This window comes from Carassius carassius, chromosome 34 (genome assembly GCF_963082965.1).
Source record: "Carassius carassius chromosome 34, fCarCar2.1, whole genome shotgun sequence".
In the NCBI taxonomy this organism is placed as follows: Eukaryota; Metazoa; Chordata; class Actinopteri; order Cypriniformes; family Cyprinidae; genus Carassius; species Carassius carassius.
In genome coordinates this window covers 14554224-14569280 of record NC_081788.1, presented here as the reverse complement: position 1 = coordinate 14569280, position 15057 = coordinate 14554224, and the positions used below count along the sequence as shown (strand labels likewise).

The window sequence follows — 15057 nt, the reverse complement described above, 5'->3', positions numbered from 1 at the left end:
GCATCCCTATATCGTACTAAGACAATCCCGAGAGAACAACCTGGGTTTAGGTGTGTTGCTCAAGGGCACCATGGCAACAGTTCAAGGATGGCCACAAGCAGAGTCTGAACCTACAACTTTTTAGTTACAAGCTCTTTAATCACTATAGGCAGGACCACCCACTGTCAGTGATGTTCAATCGGTGTCTCTCGTTTCCTTAAAATGAACACAAGCACATGTCAAATTCGTCTCTCCTCACCATTCATCAATTTACGCATCTAAACAACCACATCTGTCCCGCGCGTAAATAACGGGCGCAACGGGGAAAAACTCACGATGGTTCAGAAAAATGACGAGGAAAACACTGAGCGGATTACTAGGATTGGATGGCACGAGTGATGCAATCCCTGTATCCTCCGAAGCCCTAACCGGGTCGCAGAGAATCTGGCCGGAGATTTTGCCTCACTGAGTTTCATTTATGACAATTACTATACCTTAACCGAGCGAGCACACTTTTAACAAGTGCCTCTTCGATAGGATTGTTTTTCTCCACGCCCGTGGAGTAGGACCTAAACATCATCTAAATCAATGGAAGGAGCATGAAATCCTAATGCCAATTGTTGAACGAGATTCTCAGTGATGCAAGTCAACCAGTCACAGGCTATTACGAGCATTTATTTACGCATATTTTATCGTGATTTTAGTAAAGCACTGATTTGGTTTCTTTCATTTGTTGCAGTGCTTTGCATGTTGTGAAGCACGACCTTTGCTTTGAGGTGCACCCTGGAGAATTGCGTATCATTTATTTTCGCGTGTCGTTTTAAACTGAAACCCTCGGTTGCATCCTAGATATCAGATACTTGATCAGTTTTACAATCGTCTTGGATTTCTTTATTTATTTTTTGCCGTGCAGAATCTACAGGGGATAATTTACTGTCGCATCCCTTTTCATCTTCACCATGAATTACCTGCGACGTCGACTATCGGACAGTAATTTCATGTCCAACTTGCCCAATGGCTACATGAGCGATTTACAGCGGCCCGATCCGCAGCAGAGCCCAGCCCCTGTTCTTTCGCCGGGCTCTCAAGAGAGGCGTCAACCCCCCAGCCAGTCTTCCGGCGCCGGCTTTTTTTCCTCCATTTCCAACGCCGTCAAACAGACCACCGCCGCCGCTGCTGCTACCTTTAACGAGGCCACCGAGAGAGGAATCGGCTCGAGCAATGCCAAGATCCTCCTGGTCATTGATGATCAGCAGACAGACTGGTAAGACATGGTCCAATGAATTTTAAATATAGGCCTATGACTTGGAGTTTATGAACAGAATATTCAGGTGTTTGTTTCACGTTTCAGGCTCGCACCTGAGGTGTATCTCGTGCTTTTACAGGCCAAAAGGAGTCACTACCCAAATGTCGTGACTCATTAATATACGGGCCTTCTGGCACGCTCTTCCGTGTAGTCGTGGGTGTGCCCTCGCGTGTGTTTGTGCGCATTTCACTACTCAGTCTGGAGCAGTTAATGGAGAAGCAGTGAGACCCTATAGCCAAGCATATTCCATTAGATTTTGAGTCTAGATTAAAAGGTCCCGCGTTGCTGGGTTTAAGAGTAGACTGAAAAGTGTTAACACAAAGTCTTTGAAAATGAAAAGGTAAATTTGAAGTTTTCACAAGTGAAACTCTCTAGAGAACTTATAGGAACCATTTTCAGGATGGATCAAAATGTCCTATTGTATACTCAAGGAATTATATGAGTATACAATATTTGAGAAATATATTTAAAAAGGGGCCATGACGGCTAGTGACATTTCCTGGAATACTGAAATAAAAACAAAACCAAAAAGTTAATTTCATATGCATTCAGATACTTTTTAGTGGAGGCAACATTTCATCCATCCATTCAGCTACCGTATTTTCCGGACTATAAGTCGCACTTTTTTCATAGTTTGGCTGGTCCTGCGACTTATAGTCAGGTGCGACTTATTTATCAAAATTAATTTGACATGAACCAAGAGAAATGAACTTACAGAAAATATTACCGTCTACAGCCGCCAGAGGGCGCTCTATGCTGCCAGAGATGCTGCTCCTGTAGTCTACACTAAGCAGCATATAGCGCCCTCTCGCGGCTGTAGACGGTAATGTTTTCTCTTGGTTCTTGGGTCTAAATAAATGCGACTTATAGTCCGGTGCGACTAAAATCACATGGTCCCAGACATTGAAACAAAACTCATAAGCCTCCCTTACACAAAGAACTCATGCTTGATGAATATTTGAAATACATGACTTTCACACTATTTCACAGTTGCATAATCTAGTTTTGGACACAGTTTATGTGTTTTTGTTAACTATGACTCACGACTGCAAAAATGTTTTCTTTTTGTATCTTTCTTTCGTCAGGGCAAAGGTGTTTAAAGGCAAGAAGGTTCATGGTGAATTTGACATTAAAGTAGAACAGGTGAGATTTTTTTTTAATTCTTCCAAACTAACAGAGCAGTACAACTCAACAACATACTTGTAATGAATTAGATGCTAGACTTAACAAAACACATAAACTGGCTAGAGATTATTGTTATCACTCTGAGTTGCAATACTGAGCCTTTGTCATTTCTTCAGTGGCATTTGTTTGTGTTTTGAAAATGGATGGGGCAATATATCAAATCTGTCCCTAGTATGCAAGATCGAAACGATTTTAGACGAGGATAAAATAAAATGAATCTGTTATGTCAATGAATAATATCCTTTAAAATAATTAGCCATGGACGAAATAGATTTGATAGCAGCTTTACCATAATCCAAAAGTAATTTTGACCATAAGAAACATTTTGTTATTGAACAACCGCTTGAAAATATGTTTAGTTAGTTTTATGTGTAACACTATTAATTATTACACAGTAATATAGGGATTAAGGCAAGACTTTGGCAAACAATCTGGAATACCAGACAACATGGATTCAAAACCACTTTTGTGTTTTAAATTTTTTTAATAACAGTGTCAGTAAAAAAAATCCTGTCTTAAAAGGAAATATTGATGGTATACTTTTAAAAAAATTTTTTTAGTTATAACATAACCACACTGGCAACCCATCACCGACCTCAGGTGCTGTTTTAGTATAAATGCTTTGACAGGATCATTTTACTGATCCCATACATTGATCCTTTCATCCCATCTGGTGATTGTTATTGGTTTTCAAGGCTGAATTCTCTGAGGTTAATCTGGTGGCTCACGCAACAGGAAGCTATAGCGTGGACATTGAGGCCATCCGCAATGGGAACAAAATCACAAAGTAGGTTTCACATCTGTTGTAGAAATCTTTCAGAATGTTTTTTCTAAACTACTGCCGATATAAAGCATTTAATTCAGTGGGTTTACTTTGTTGATGAATTCTGCAAACAATTATACAAATATAAAAAAAGTATGAGAATAATTAATGGAATTAATGTATATAATATTTAGAGCATCATTCTAGATGATTAATCAAAGAAAATAAATGTACTGTTTATACTACTGTCTATCTGTACTATATAAATACATAGATTTGCTTCAATTAATCACAGTATAATTACTGATAATAATTACCAACATTTCTGTGGTCATTTAGGTGTTTCAAGCCAGATTTTGTGCTGGTGCGACAGCATGCTTTTAGCATGGCCAAGAATGGCGACCACAGGAACATTGTGATTGGACTTCAGTATGCTGGTCTGCCCAGTGTCAATTCCATTCACTCTGTCTACAACTTCTGTGACAAACCATGGGTGGTGAGCACTGCATACATTAGTCTATACTGATCAGCCAATTGGGGATGTTCTTAGAGTGTCCAAAATGGGAGTAGTAATGTATTTTAAACATATTTCCATAATAATAATAATAATAAAAAAATAAAAATTTTCATATTCCCTCAGTAAAAGAAAGTAGTGTTTTCCAAGCTTGGAAAAATAATGGAAATTAATCAAACTGGTAACACTTTACATAAAGCCTTAAAGCGAAGGTATTAATAATATAAATTGTAATGCATTATGTCTTTTCATAAATAATTGTAACCAAAGTTAAAATGCATTATAATAGTTGAAGGTTTGTCTGTCTTTTGTTTAATGCATTATACTTAAAGGTGTAACAATGCAAAAATTATATTTTGATGTATTACAATTGTGGTTCCAATTATTCATGAGATTATGTAATTGCAAATACATTATAAGGTGCATTACAAGGCATAATCAAGACATTAAAAGTCATTTTATAATGCATTATATATAAAGGCTTTAAGCGTTACCATAAAATCTTATAAAATGCATTTATGTTGCTATTGTATAAAGAAAAATATATTAATCAAAAAATTTACTTTTAACATTTTTTTGGTCAATTCTTTTCAATTAAATAGGTCAAGCTGCTCCAAAAATCAGAGAAAAAATTTATTTCCCAAACGGTCTGAATTTAAAATGATTTTTAACGATCAATCAAAATGGTTTTTTTTTTCTTTCTTTTTTTTTAACAACTGAAAAGATAATGAAAAAAATGATTTGTCGAAAAGGAACTCTGTTTCTATGTTTCCAGTTAAACAGAGCATTATCACAAGGGCTTTGAATATCCTTAAACTGTTAGCATTCCACTGTATCGCCCACAGTACACTGCATGTATTTGAGGGTTAACTTTGTGACGAAACATGTCATATATCTTTGAAAAGCTGAAATTCTTCTGATTTTAAGATGCAATCATTATTTTTGTCAGACCACCAATAAGGTTTTAATGCTGTGATCCCATTCTGTTTTCAAGCTTATAGCTCCAGGCTATAGTCATCTGCAGGCATCTTTTTCCAAAATAAAATGTAGGCGGAATGTTTGTTCTTTTTTCAGTGTGTTCAAAGTTCTATTGCTCAGTATCAGTAAGACTTACAGTGTCACCTTTCAAATAAGACCAAAACAATGATTATACTTCAAGAACAGCATGCAGTTTATTTGGGTATGCATTTTTTAGGCTTTAAGGCAAATTTTACTGGAATTCTAAGGGGGTAACTATTGCTGCATAATAAATGTCTCTATGTTTCTATGTTTATGTATGTATGTCTGTGTGTGGGTCGCCATGCATCTATCAGTTTGGTCAGTTGTCCAGATTGTACAAGCAGTTGGGTCCAGAGGAGTTCCCACTGATCGACCAGGTTTATTACCCAAACCACAAGGAGATGGTGAGTGTTTAACCATCTGTCCCTCTCCTGGCCCTCTTCACCAGTAAACCCTGAGGCCTGAGCTATAGGGCTCTAGATGGTCCACTAGACCCCAAACAAAGCTCCCATCTGTGGCAGGGACAGCAGTGCCTGAATGCAGTCAATAATAAAATAGAAAAGACCCAGTTCAGCATTGCTCCACTAAACTTAGCATAGTTATAGCCCTGTCTAGACTTGGAATTTTATTAACTGCAGACTAGTTTAATTGTGTGGTACATCACAGTTCTTACAGATATAGTTTAGGTTTTAATACGAGAGGGAAGCTTTCTACAGTGCCACCACCACCTCCTATTCCTCCACTGCAGGCGTCTTCACACATAAATGATCCTAGACACACTCTTTGCCAGAATGTTTTCCTCTCTCCCTGGCCTTTTTTTTAAGATAAAGGACAGTAGACTCAGGTGTAATTCAGTGGGCTCATTTTGTCCCTGAGCAAAAAGATTTTGCTCTCTGATTTCAATTACTGCAGCAAGCAATATAAAGAAGATGCCTTTCAAGTACCACAGAGACTGCAAATACATGCTCTCCTATTAATAACCAATTCAATTCAAAGGACCCAAAAAACTTTGTCCAATCAAAATGTTCGGTCCGAACATTATGATTGGCTGTCCTGCCTGCCTGTCAAATATGTATTTGCATACCTCTGCGCACCCTGATTGCGAAAAAATGACACATCATCAACGCATTCCAGCATTAATTAAAGGCATTATAATAACATTATGCACATTATATTCTAATGTTTTCTCACCGGTGAATGTGACTTGAGGTAATCTGACAGCACTGCATTTAATCCTTCACCAATGCCTTCTCTAATCGTGTCGCAGGTTAGTCTGTGCTCTGACAGAGTATGTTCATGTGTTTTAGGGGAGGCGTGGCTTCGCAGCATGATTATGCAGGAGGTTGGGGATCTAGCTTTCAAAGCCAACTTGCTATCGCTATCCTTTCTAAAATCGCCTACCCTACCTTTAATTTATTTTATCAAAAATACAGTAAAAACAGTAAAATTTTAAAAATTATTAGCAATTTTATGTAACTTTTCTATTTTAATATTTAATATAATTTAATTCTTGTAATGACAAAGCTGACAGAATTTTCAGCAACCATTATTCCAGTCTTTTTCAAAAATCATTCTAATATGCTGAGAAACATTTATTATTATGAATGTTGAAGGCTTAAAAATTTTGTGGAAACTTTGAAACCTTTTTTTAAAGATTCTTTGATGAATAGAAGGTTCAAAAGAACAGCATTTATTTGAAATAGAAATGTAACATTATAAGTGTTATATTATTAATATTTGTTAATATTTATTACGTTTTGTATTAATATTATATTATATTATAATGTTATGTTAATATTCTTAAAAAAATCTTCATATATCTTTCTTGTCTTCAGATCACTACACCTGGCTTTCCTGTGGTAGTGAAGATGGGTCATGCTCACTCTGGCATGGGAAAGGTATGACTGATACCTTTTCTTAGACATCCCTGTCAATTGCTTTTTAAATATATGATAAAAATGTCTTTCATTAAACTAATTAGAAATCCCAAACTTTCTATATTATTGTGTGACTTTTTGTGATTACAGTTGTATCAGTGCAATTCAAATTCTCTGTACAGGTCAAAGTGGACAATCAATATGACTTCCAAGACATAGCTAGTGTTGTAGCTTTGACAAAGACGTATGCCACATCTGAACCTTTTATTGACGCCAAGTATGACATCCGAATCCAGAAAATCGGTGACAATTACAAGGCCTACATGTAAGAATCTAAAACCAGAGTTTTCATGTCAATAAGACATGGATGGAATCTATGTCTTTAACAAAATCACAGGAACTGATTGAAAAACACTGTGTAATACCTGCTGTTGTTTTTATTGGACAGGAGGACATCTATATCTGGCAACTGGAAGACCAACACAGGATCAGCCATGTTAGAGCAGGTGGCCATGTCTGACAGGTACACACATCTTACAGGATGTGCCTTCTTCCACGACACAAGGCATATTATACAGTTCCTATAACATGCCATTAGATAACCTTATTAGATGTTTGCTCATCTAAAAATGACATATTTTGCATAATTGATGCTCAATTTAAGGTAGAATGTAGAAGGATCCAAGGCAGCTCGATTGGTTTTGAGACAATTGTATTATCATTAGGGTTACGATTTGGAAAAAATTTGTGATCGTGGTTTAAAATGCAAAAATCAGAAAGCTCCTTTTTTGCCCCTTGCTACGTAATTTGGCCAAAACAGTTGTGATTGTATATAAATACTAAATATGACTTAATTACATACATAATTATTTTTGTTACTATTTTGGTTTTATTTCAATAAATTGTGCAAACCTAATAATCTTACTGATGTAAAAAGTCATTTACATATACAAAAAAAAGACTATTACTGATGGAATTGTTGTTCAGTTGTTGTTCATTTTGAAACAAAAAACTGAGTTTAGTTTGCTAGAGGATTTTCAATCAAAGCAGTCGATGATACCAAGCCAAATATTAATGTTTTGAAGTAATCCTGATTCCCTTGTTTACTCTAGGCAACAGCGTGGGTGGATACTTTTAGTGGAATGCATAAGGTCATCATTTGTGTTTTTCCCTGCAGGTATCGTATGTGGGTGGACGTATGCTCTGAGGTTTTCGGGGGTCTTGATATATGCGCTGTAGAGGCATTGCATGGTAAAGATGGTCGGGATTACATCATAGAGGTAACAACATCAGTAAAAAAAATAGCTTTCAAAATAACTATAATAATAATAATATCCTTAATGCCCTGGGCAAATGCTCTGTGTGTGTGTCTGTTAGGTGGTGGGCTGCTCAATGCCTCTCATAGGAGACCAGCAGGATGAGGACCGAGCTCTCATAGCTGATCTTGTTGTGGCTAAAATGAACCGGACTGTGCCATACACTTCAGCTCCCACTCCAGTCCGTTCTCAGGTTAACAGACTCGCTTCAAAACTTCCTCATATATTGTCAACCCAGGCTCAATGGAAAATGTGCCTGTGGTAACATTTCTGTAAAATTATATGATGTTGCTTCTTGTAAGCATTGTGTCACAAGTAAAATGTGAGTGCCTCTAAAAGCATGTTAAATTTTATCTGCAACTGATGAACATGAATGTTTTATTATGGTGCTGTTGTACATAATGCAGCATTTTGGAAATGAAATATCTGATGAGGGGTGCAAAGATTTGCTCTTTCCAAAATCATAGATCAAATTTTAATGAGCTGTTCAGTTTGAGCTGGCCTGTTGGCCATTAAAAAACAGTCAGTATTTATTGTCAAATTTATTTAGCAGAAATATGCAAAACTTGTAGTCACAGCAAGAGTCTGAGATCCTTTTTGATTGCAGTGCATAGATTGATATTCTACATTATTCCAAAAGCTGTGATTGTAATGATTCATAGCCACACAGGTGGGAGAGAATGAGAGTGAGAAATGCCTTTAATGCACAAGTTAAGGACTCAGACATAATTTCTCATCACCTCTGCATCAAATCGCTTGGTTTAATTCCCTCCACATTTGTGTTTAACTGATTGCCTGATAATTAATGACCGCACTTTTGTTGGCATCAGACATTTATTTATGTTTCTATAGTGATGATCAGCAATTTTTTGACTAAAGGCGTTTCTAAAAATAATAAAATGTGCACTGAAATTTATGTGTGCCAGGCCAGCATTCTGTTTCTGTGCGGTTTGGTTGCTGATATACTATCCTTTCTTATGTTTGTTGTATATTTTAGGGCCCAGCTGTTTCACCTCAATCCATCTCTCAGTCTAGTGTCCCCCAGGTGCAACAGCGCCCTCCTCCACAGGGTAAGGGATTACACTAAAGAATGTCATGCAGCATAGTTTTCAAATATGCAACATGACGACACATTGCAGCTGGTTTGACACAGTTGATGTCGTATATTTTTAGTGAATAAAGTCCCAAGTTTTGATCTGTTCATCACATAAGTCTTGAAATATAGCTTCTGGGTGGCTTGTGGTACTTTTAAAAATGATTTTGTTGTTCAGCTGATGCCATCAGAAAAGAAATGCCATTCCAGAGGTGAAAGTGATTTTACAAGACTAGTAATGTGCTCTAACGAAATAAATATATATATATTTTTTGTTCAACGCCAAAAGATGCAGGCTGCTCAATATGTATTTTCACTGCTGATTTGAGATTCTTCCTCTGGTATTCATTATTGGTTAGAAAGATACTCTGTTTGTGATTGCCACAAAGACATAGTTTTGCAGCAACATCTCTGGGCATGATAAAAAAAGTGCAAATCTTATTAGTTGGCCAATGTTCTTTGCGGTGTGATGGAAAAGAGATTAGAATACTTCTCTGTAAAAAAAACAAACAAAAAATAATAATTTCATCAACAGCACATGTTCATGTTGGTCTGAACTGATGTGTTAACAGCTGTTGATTTAAATCAAAATGTTTATAGCACCAAATTTTCATGACAACCTTCTTTGGTGTGATTAGGCCTTTAAGGTGAAAAATTATTAATTAATTCCACTGTATGCAAAACAGAGACTTTAGATATTGAGCAAACAGAAGATAGAAAGTCATACAGGTTTGGAATAACATGAGGGTGAATAAATTAAGACAGATATTTCTAAATACCAATAGATCTCTGGATAACTGTGTAAAAATGGTTCATAGTTTGTGTTTAATAGTTTGTGCTTAGATTACAACCTGTTTACACAGTAAAAATTAGCTCTGTTTTTAGGAGGTCCACAACAAGCAGATGCTAGCACTACTGCTGCCCGCCAAGGAGCCCCACCACAGCAGCGCCCATCTCCCCAGGGCCAGCCCCCTGCCCAAACCCAGTCTGTGACCAGTCCTACTGCTCAGAACCCTCCTACCCAACAAACCCGGCCAAATCAACCCCCACAGCGACAAGCCAGTCAAGGGGCTTCAGGTCAGCAGAGGCCCACTACGGCACAGGGTCCTGCCCAGCGTGGCCCGGGTGGCTCTCCTCAGTCACAGAGGCCCCAGCAAGGTGGTCCCCAACAGCAACCACAAAGGCCTAAAACTGGTGGCCAGGGTCCCAAACCAGCTGGTCAGCCTCAGCAGAGGCCTCAGCAGCCAAGACAAGGCCAGCCAACCAGGCAGCCATCCCAGGGTGGATCACAGCCAACCCAGGACGTCCCTCAACCACCCCTGCAAACGCAGAGCAGTCCTCTCCCTCCTACCACTCAGCAACCACGGCCAACTGCAAAGAGCCAGGGAGGTCTAGGAGGCCCAGGAGGTGCACGACCTCCTTTGCAGCAGAAACCTACACCTCCTCAGAAGCCAAGTCCTGATCACCCGGCTCTGAGAGGATCACCACAGCTTAAGTAAGATGTTTTTTGTCCTCTGTCATATTAACTTGAAATTTGTAAGTGCAGTTGACTAGATGTGGAGGTTTTTATGATTCATAAGCATCTGGACATGTTTTTCCATTTATTGATGATGTTTCATTACCCACGCAAATGTCTACACTAGGTAGATGGTGGCCATTCTCCTCTGCTACATCGTAAAATTCTTAACTCACATGACAAGATGATGGTATTGATTGACAGTGACTGTGTGAAATAGGCTAAACCTATCAGGGTAAATGTTGTATAGGGTTGGTTTTAAATACAGACCTCCTGGTTTGATTGTGATTCTTAAAGCGCTGAATTTGATTATATTCTACTGTATACTCAAATAATGTGGGTACAATTTGCGGGGGCTTATTTTCTAACACTGCTATTCAAAAGTCTGGGTCAGTTTTCAATAAGGATCTTGTAATGGTTTTTGAAAGAAGTCTTGTTTTAAAATGCTGATTTAATGCTCAAGAAACATTTCATTATTATTATCAATATAAGGGCTGCAAAAATTAATCGAATTTGTAATCGCAATTACAATTACGAATGCCACAATTATGTGATCGCTCAAAGCGCCAATTATTTTTTCAAAGTTCACTTATGTTATTCTGTGTGCTTAAGATATGTTTTTTTTTCTACAGGTTATCTTAAGGGTTTTTCCATTGTTTTAATCTTAGTATAAAATTATAATATCATGCATATTTTTACTTTTTTATTTAAAGAAGAATCCAATCCAATGTATTGTTCTCATTTTAGGCTTGATACTATAGAAAAACAATTAAAAAAATAATTTTGTGTTTTCAGCATGCTTATTTTCAGCAAAAAATATGGCATGCAGTTGCTTCAGACAATGATATAAACATGTAAATTGTGATAATCCTTATTAATAATCTCAAATACAATTTCAAGGCAATAATCAACAATTATTATTATTTTTTGGTCATAATCGTGCAGCCCTAATCAACGTTGAAACTGTAAGTTTCTTTGATGAATAGAAATTTCAAAAGAACAGCATGTAGAGTATTTGAAACAGGATTTTTTTTGTAATATTATTTTGTAATATTATAAATGTCTTAGCTGTCACTTTTGATCAATATAATGCTTCCTTACTGAAAAGTATTATTTTCTTTAACAACAACAACGACCAAACTGCCCCCAAACCCTTGAACAGTACAGCACATAATTAAAAAAAATATTTAAACAATTTTTATTTTGAAAATGAACAGCCTAAACTATGCAGTTAAATGCCTTAGTAAGAACACAGTGACAACTAAAGGATGAGAAGCAGATAAAGATTAGATCAGATAAAGATTAAAAGGATAGATCAGATAAAGATTGTGATTAATCAGAAAACCTATGTTTTACACAGTGATGTCATGGTAATGCTATTTTATTAATATAAGAGACTAGATGGTGACCAGCTAATTACTGGTCTGATTGGGCATTTCTTGACTTGCCAGCCACTTACAATGCCATTAAACCCTGTGTTGTTCTAACTAATTCACATAGCCATCACAACATCTTCCTATTTCATAATAGGAATGGTGCAAGTTCAAATTGGATAAAGCCTAATGGAAAATAACTTGAAATCATCTTTATGTTTAACTCCCCCAAATCTATAATCTAATAATTTAATATTCCATATTTTAGCCATGGATGTATTGGCTACTACCAAGTATGCAACAGAATGGATGAAATGAAATGAATGGATAAACATGTCCAAAAGCTCTTTAACAGATTCTGCAAAGCATACTGTAACTTAAATTTCCTTAAATATTAATAAACAGATTTTGATAATGTTGATGATAATAATGAACATGACATTTGAAAATAATGGTTATCATGATGAATGTGGCTTATACATATAGGCAGACGCCTAATTAAAACAATAGAGATACAGAAGTATGCACACTAGATGATCTGGTATTTTGCATGCCGAAGATGGCTCCCTTCAGTCTCCCACCCAAACCATTCATGCACTTGATTGTGGAAATTTTGTGCATTTTTCTGAATAGAAATGTGCATTTGATCTATTTTCACTGTCAAGCGATTGTCAGCAAGTATGAATGGGTTCATCTTATTACCACTGTTTCTCAATAAAGTTCTAAGGTGACTAATGTAATACAACACAGATTCTTCCATAAAAACAAACAAACAAAAAAAAAAACATAATATTTATTTATATTATTGAGATGTGCCTTTGCACTTGGTTCTTTATTTAGGAATAGTGGCCCAGAATAAACAATGGCACAGAGTAAAGTGCATGTATATACATCCAGAGATGCCATTTCTCATAAGTCCAAGGGCTGATGTAAACATTGCACTTGAATCATGACTGCATAAATGAACGACACAAAAGAAAGCATATAAATTCAGTCTCTCTCTTTCTCTCACAGCTTATTTATTTTTCTCTGCCAATCCTTTATAGAGCCATCTCCATGCGTTTGCTGCATGACTTTAATAGCCTCTTCCTCTCCTTTATTGCCACTTCTTCTCTTTGTAGCAAATCCCAGTCTCTTACCAATACATTCAACATTCCAGAAACGCCGGCCGCCCAGCACCAAAGTCCTAGTCAGGATGAAGCCAAGGCTGAGACCATCCGCAACCTTCGGAAATCCTTTGCAAGCCTCTTCTCCGTGGAATAAACACACACACAGACACAGAAACACATACACAGACAGAGAGGTTATGCATTTCTAAAAAACATACAAACACATACAATTGTCAGTTATACACAGGAAGGACCAATTATATCGCACATTGCAGTGCACTTCAGATCTGTGCACATCAATTTGCAATGCGACATAAATGAAACACTGCCTGCACTGAATTCATTAGACACATTCCCAGTTTTTTTAGGCCAACTGATGGAGGGAGGTGTGAAAATAAAATACCACACACAGAAATACTCGCATGCACCATTTTACACTACCTACACAGTGACTGGACCTGCATACACTTAGCACACGTGCTTTGCCTAGTCATTCCAGTCTCCTATTATTAGCTAATAATCCTAGATTGTTTTTGGAAATGAAAAGTTTTGGTGGACGTTTTGCTGTAAAACCATCCACCGCCACGCTCACTCAGATATATGATATCTGAAGTATGTCTGCTAATTTTCTGAAGCATGTTCTTTTACGATAAGGGGCACCATCTTATGATTTTAACAGTACGCCACATTGTAATGTAATTAAATGTTTTATGGTTCCATATTTTACATGCGTGAGCAGGATTTTGGATTTTGCAATAACACATTGTGAAGTTGTTTAAATTTTGCACAAGATTCCATTGTCGAAACGAACCCTGAAGCTGTTAGCGCTAGCCACTTGTGTTACTTGCATGTCACTTAAGGAGAACGTAGTCACACACTGTGGGTGGTCTTGCTTTGTGTTGTGTTGTTGCACCTAGATAAAGTTGTTGTAGTGAAAATGTTGTTTCATTTTCGTGAGCAAGCTGTCGCTGCTTCCCTGACGTCCCTTTTCCTGACAAGAAACACAATTGTACACCCTTCAACATGTTTAATATGCCTTAGACAGATAGGCATACAAAAAGAGGTTGGTTTTGTGCAATCACATATGTCTCAGGGATGTCCTGAAGAGAAAGACGCAATGACCTAGTGTCATTGATCAGGTCTTCCAACCCATTACTGTATAGAGTTATTGATTGCGAAGGCCAGTAAAGGGCCTTACATAAACATGTTTGCACACTAACACTGTAACTCTTGAGAACATATAAGATGGGTGAAAGCTCAGGAGGTTTGTTGCATCAAGAGAAGGTATATTTTGCATGCCTGGATGAGTATGTAGGTGTTTAGAGCTGCTTGTTCATCAAACTTGGGCCCAATGAAAATGCAAAGCCAAAATACAAAGCCAAGGATGCCATCAGCAGCAAATGTCTTCACAAAAAGGTCATCTTTAGAAGAGATGCTTGTCACATGTTGGGTTTTAGACTAAACTGCATTTAGTATGCCCCAGTGTGATCCCAGTTACACAATGTGGATCCTAAACCAACTACTCCTGAAACGCCATACCCAAGGAGTTTAGAGCTGAACTGACAGTGTCTTCCACAGGTGAGGATAAAACATCCCAATACTAGGCAATATATTTAGTCAAGGCCATTCCAGGAGTCCCAACCCAATCCTGAATCCTCCCTGCTTTCCCGCTCACCAGCCTGTTGTGTATTCTCAGTGATCCTTTTGTGACAAATGGTGCATTAATGTGTATATATATGTATAATGTAATGTTGTACCATGAACTGTCTAAACCAAATAGAAGTGTTGTACAGATCTTAACTCAACAAACGGTGCAAACGCCCTGTATTTGATTTGATCCTGAAAAGGTGATCGTTGTGGGTCTTGAGTAAGACAACGATTTTACTTCAGTCAGATGTGATTTAGGTTGTGCAATATCGTCCACTGTAAACTAAACCTATCAGGTCTGTGTTCTTTATTTGACCCGTTTTGTGACAAATGCAGTTATTAAAAGTCATCTTCAATGTAAGTAGCTTGGTTCACATATG

The 15057-nt window shown here is 37.3% G+C and overlaps 1 protein-coding gene across 4 annotated transcripts; it reads left to right on the top strand.

The window, feature by feature from the left end:
- The first annotated feature begins 350 nt into the window (after positions 1 to 350).
- On the top strand, positions 351 to 13677 carry LOC132114458 (synapsin-1-like). 4 transcript variants are annotated; one of them, XM_059522586.1, is made up of 14 exons: positions 351 to 1243; positions 2371 to 2428; positions 3166 to 3257; positions 3573 to 3729; positions 5061 to 5150; positions 6582 to 6644; positions 6806 to 6948; positions 7072 to 7146; positions 7801 to 7903; positions 8001 to 8132; positions 8937 to 9009; positions 9918 to 10527; positions 12408 to 12441; positions 13081 to 13677. In XM_059522586.1, the coding sequence occupies exons 1-13, from the start codon at positions 939 to 941 to the stop codon at positions 12421 to 12423; spliced, it is 1917 nt and encodes a 638-aa protein (XP_059378569.1). In that variant the 5' UTR covers positions 351 to 938; the 3' UTR covers positions 12424 to 12441; positions 13081 to 13677. The 4 variants fall into 4 exon arrangements, with proteins under 4 accessions (XP_059378569.1, XP_059378568.1, XP_059378567.1 ...); XM_059522584.1 differs by lacking the exon at positions 12408 to 12441 and having other exon boundaries at positions 352 to 620; positions 893 to 1243; positions 13043 to 13677; XM_059522585.1 differs by lacking the exon at positions 12408 to 12441.
- The last annotated feature ends 1380 nt before the right edge of the window (positions 13678 to 15057 follow it).

Bases quoted from the DNA above. Each gene is read 5' to 3' on its own strand.
- LOC132114458 (XM_059522584.1), top strand. From the start codon at position 939: ATGAATTACCTGCGACGTCGACTATCGGACAGTAATTTCATGTCCAAC. The intron at 2,429-3,165 runs GTGAGATTTTTT...TTGGTTTTCAAG, and splicing joins TTGACATTAAAGTAGAACAG to GCTGAATTCTCTGAGGTTAA. The intron at 9,010-9,917 runs GTAAGGGATTAC...CTCTGTTTTTAG, and splicing joins ACAGCGCCCTCCTCCACAGG to GAGGTCCACAACAAGCAGAT.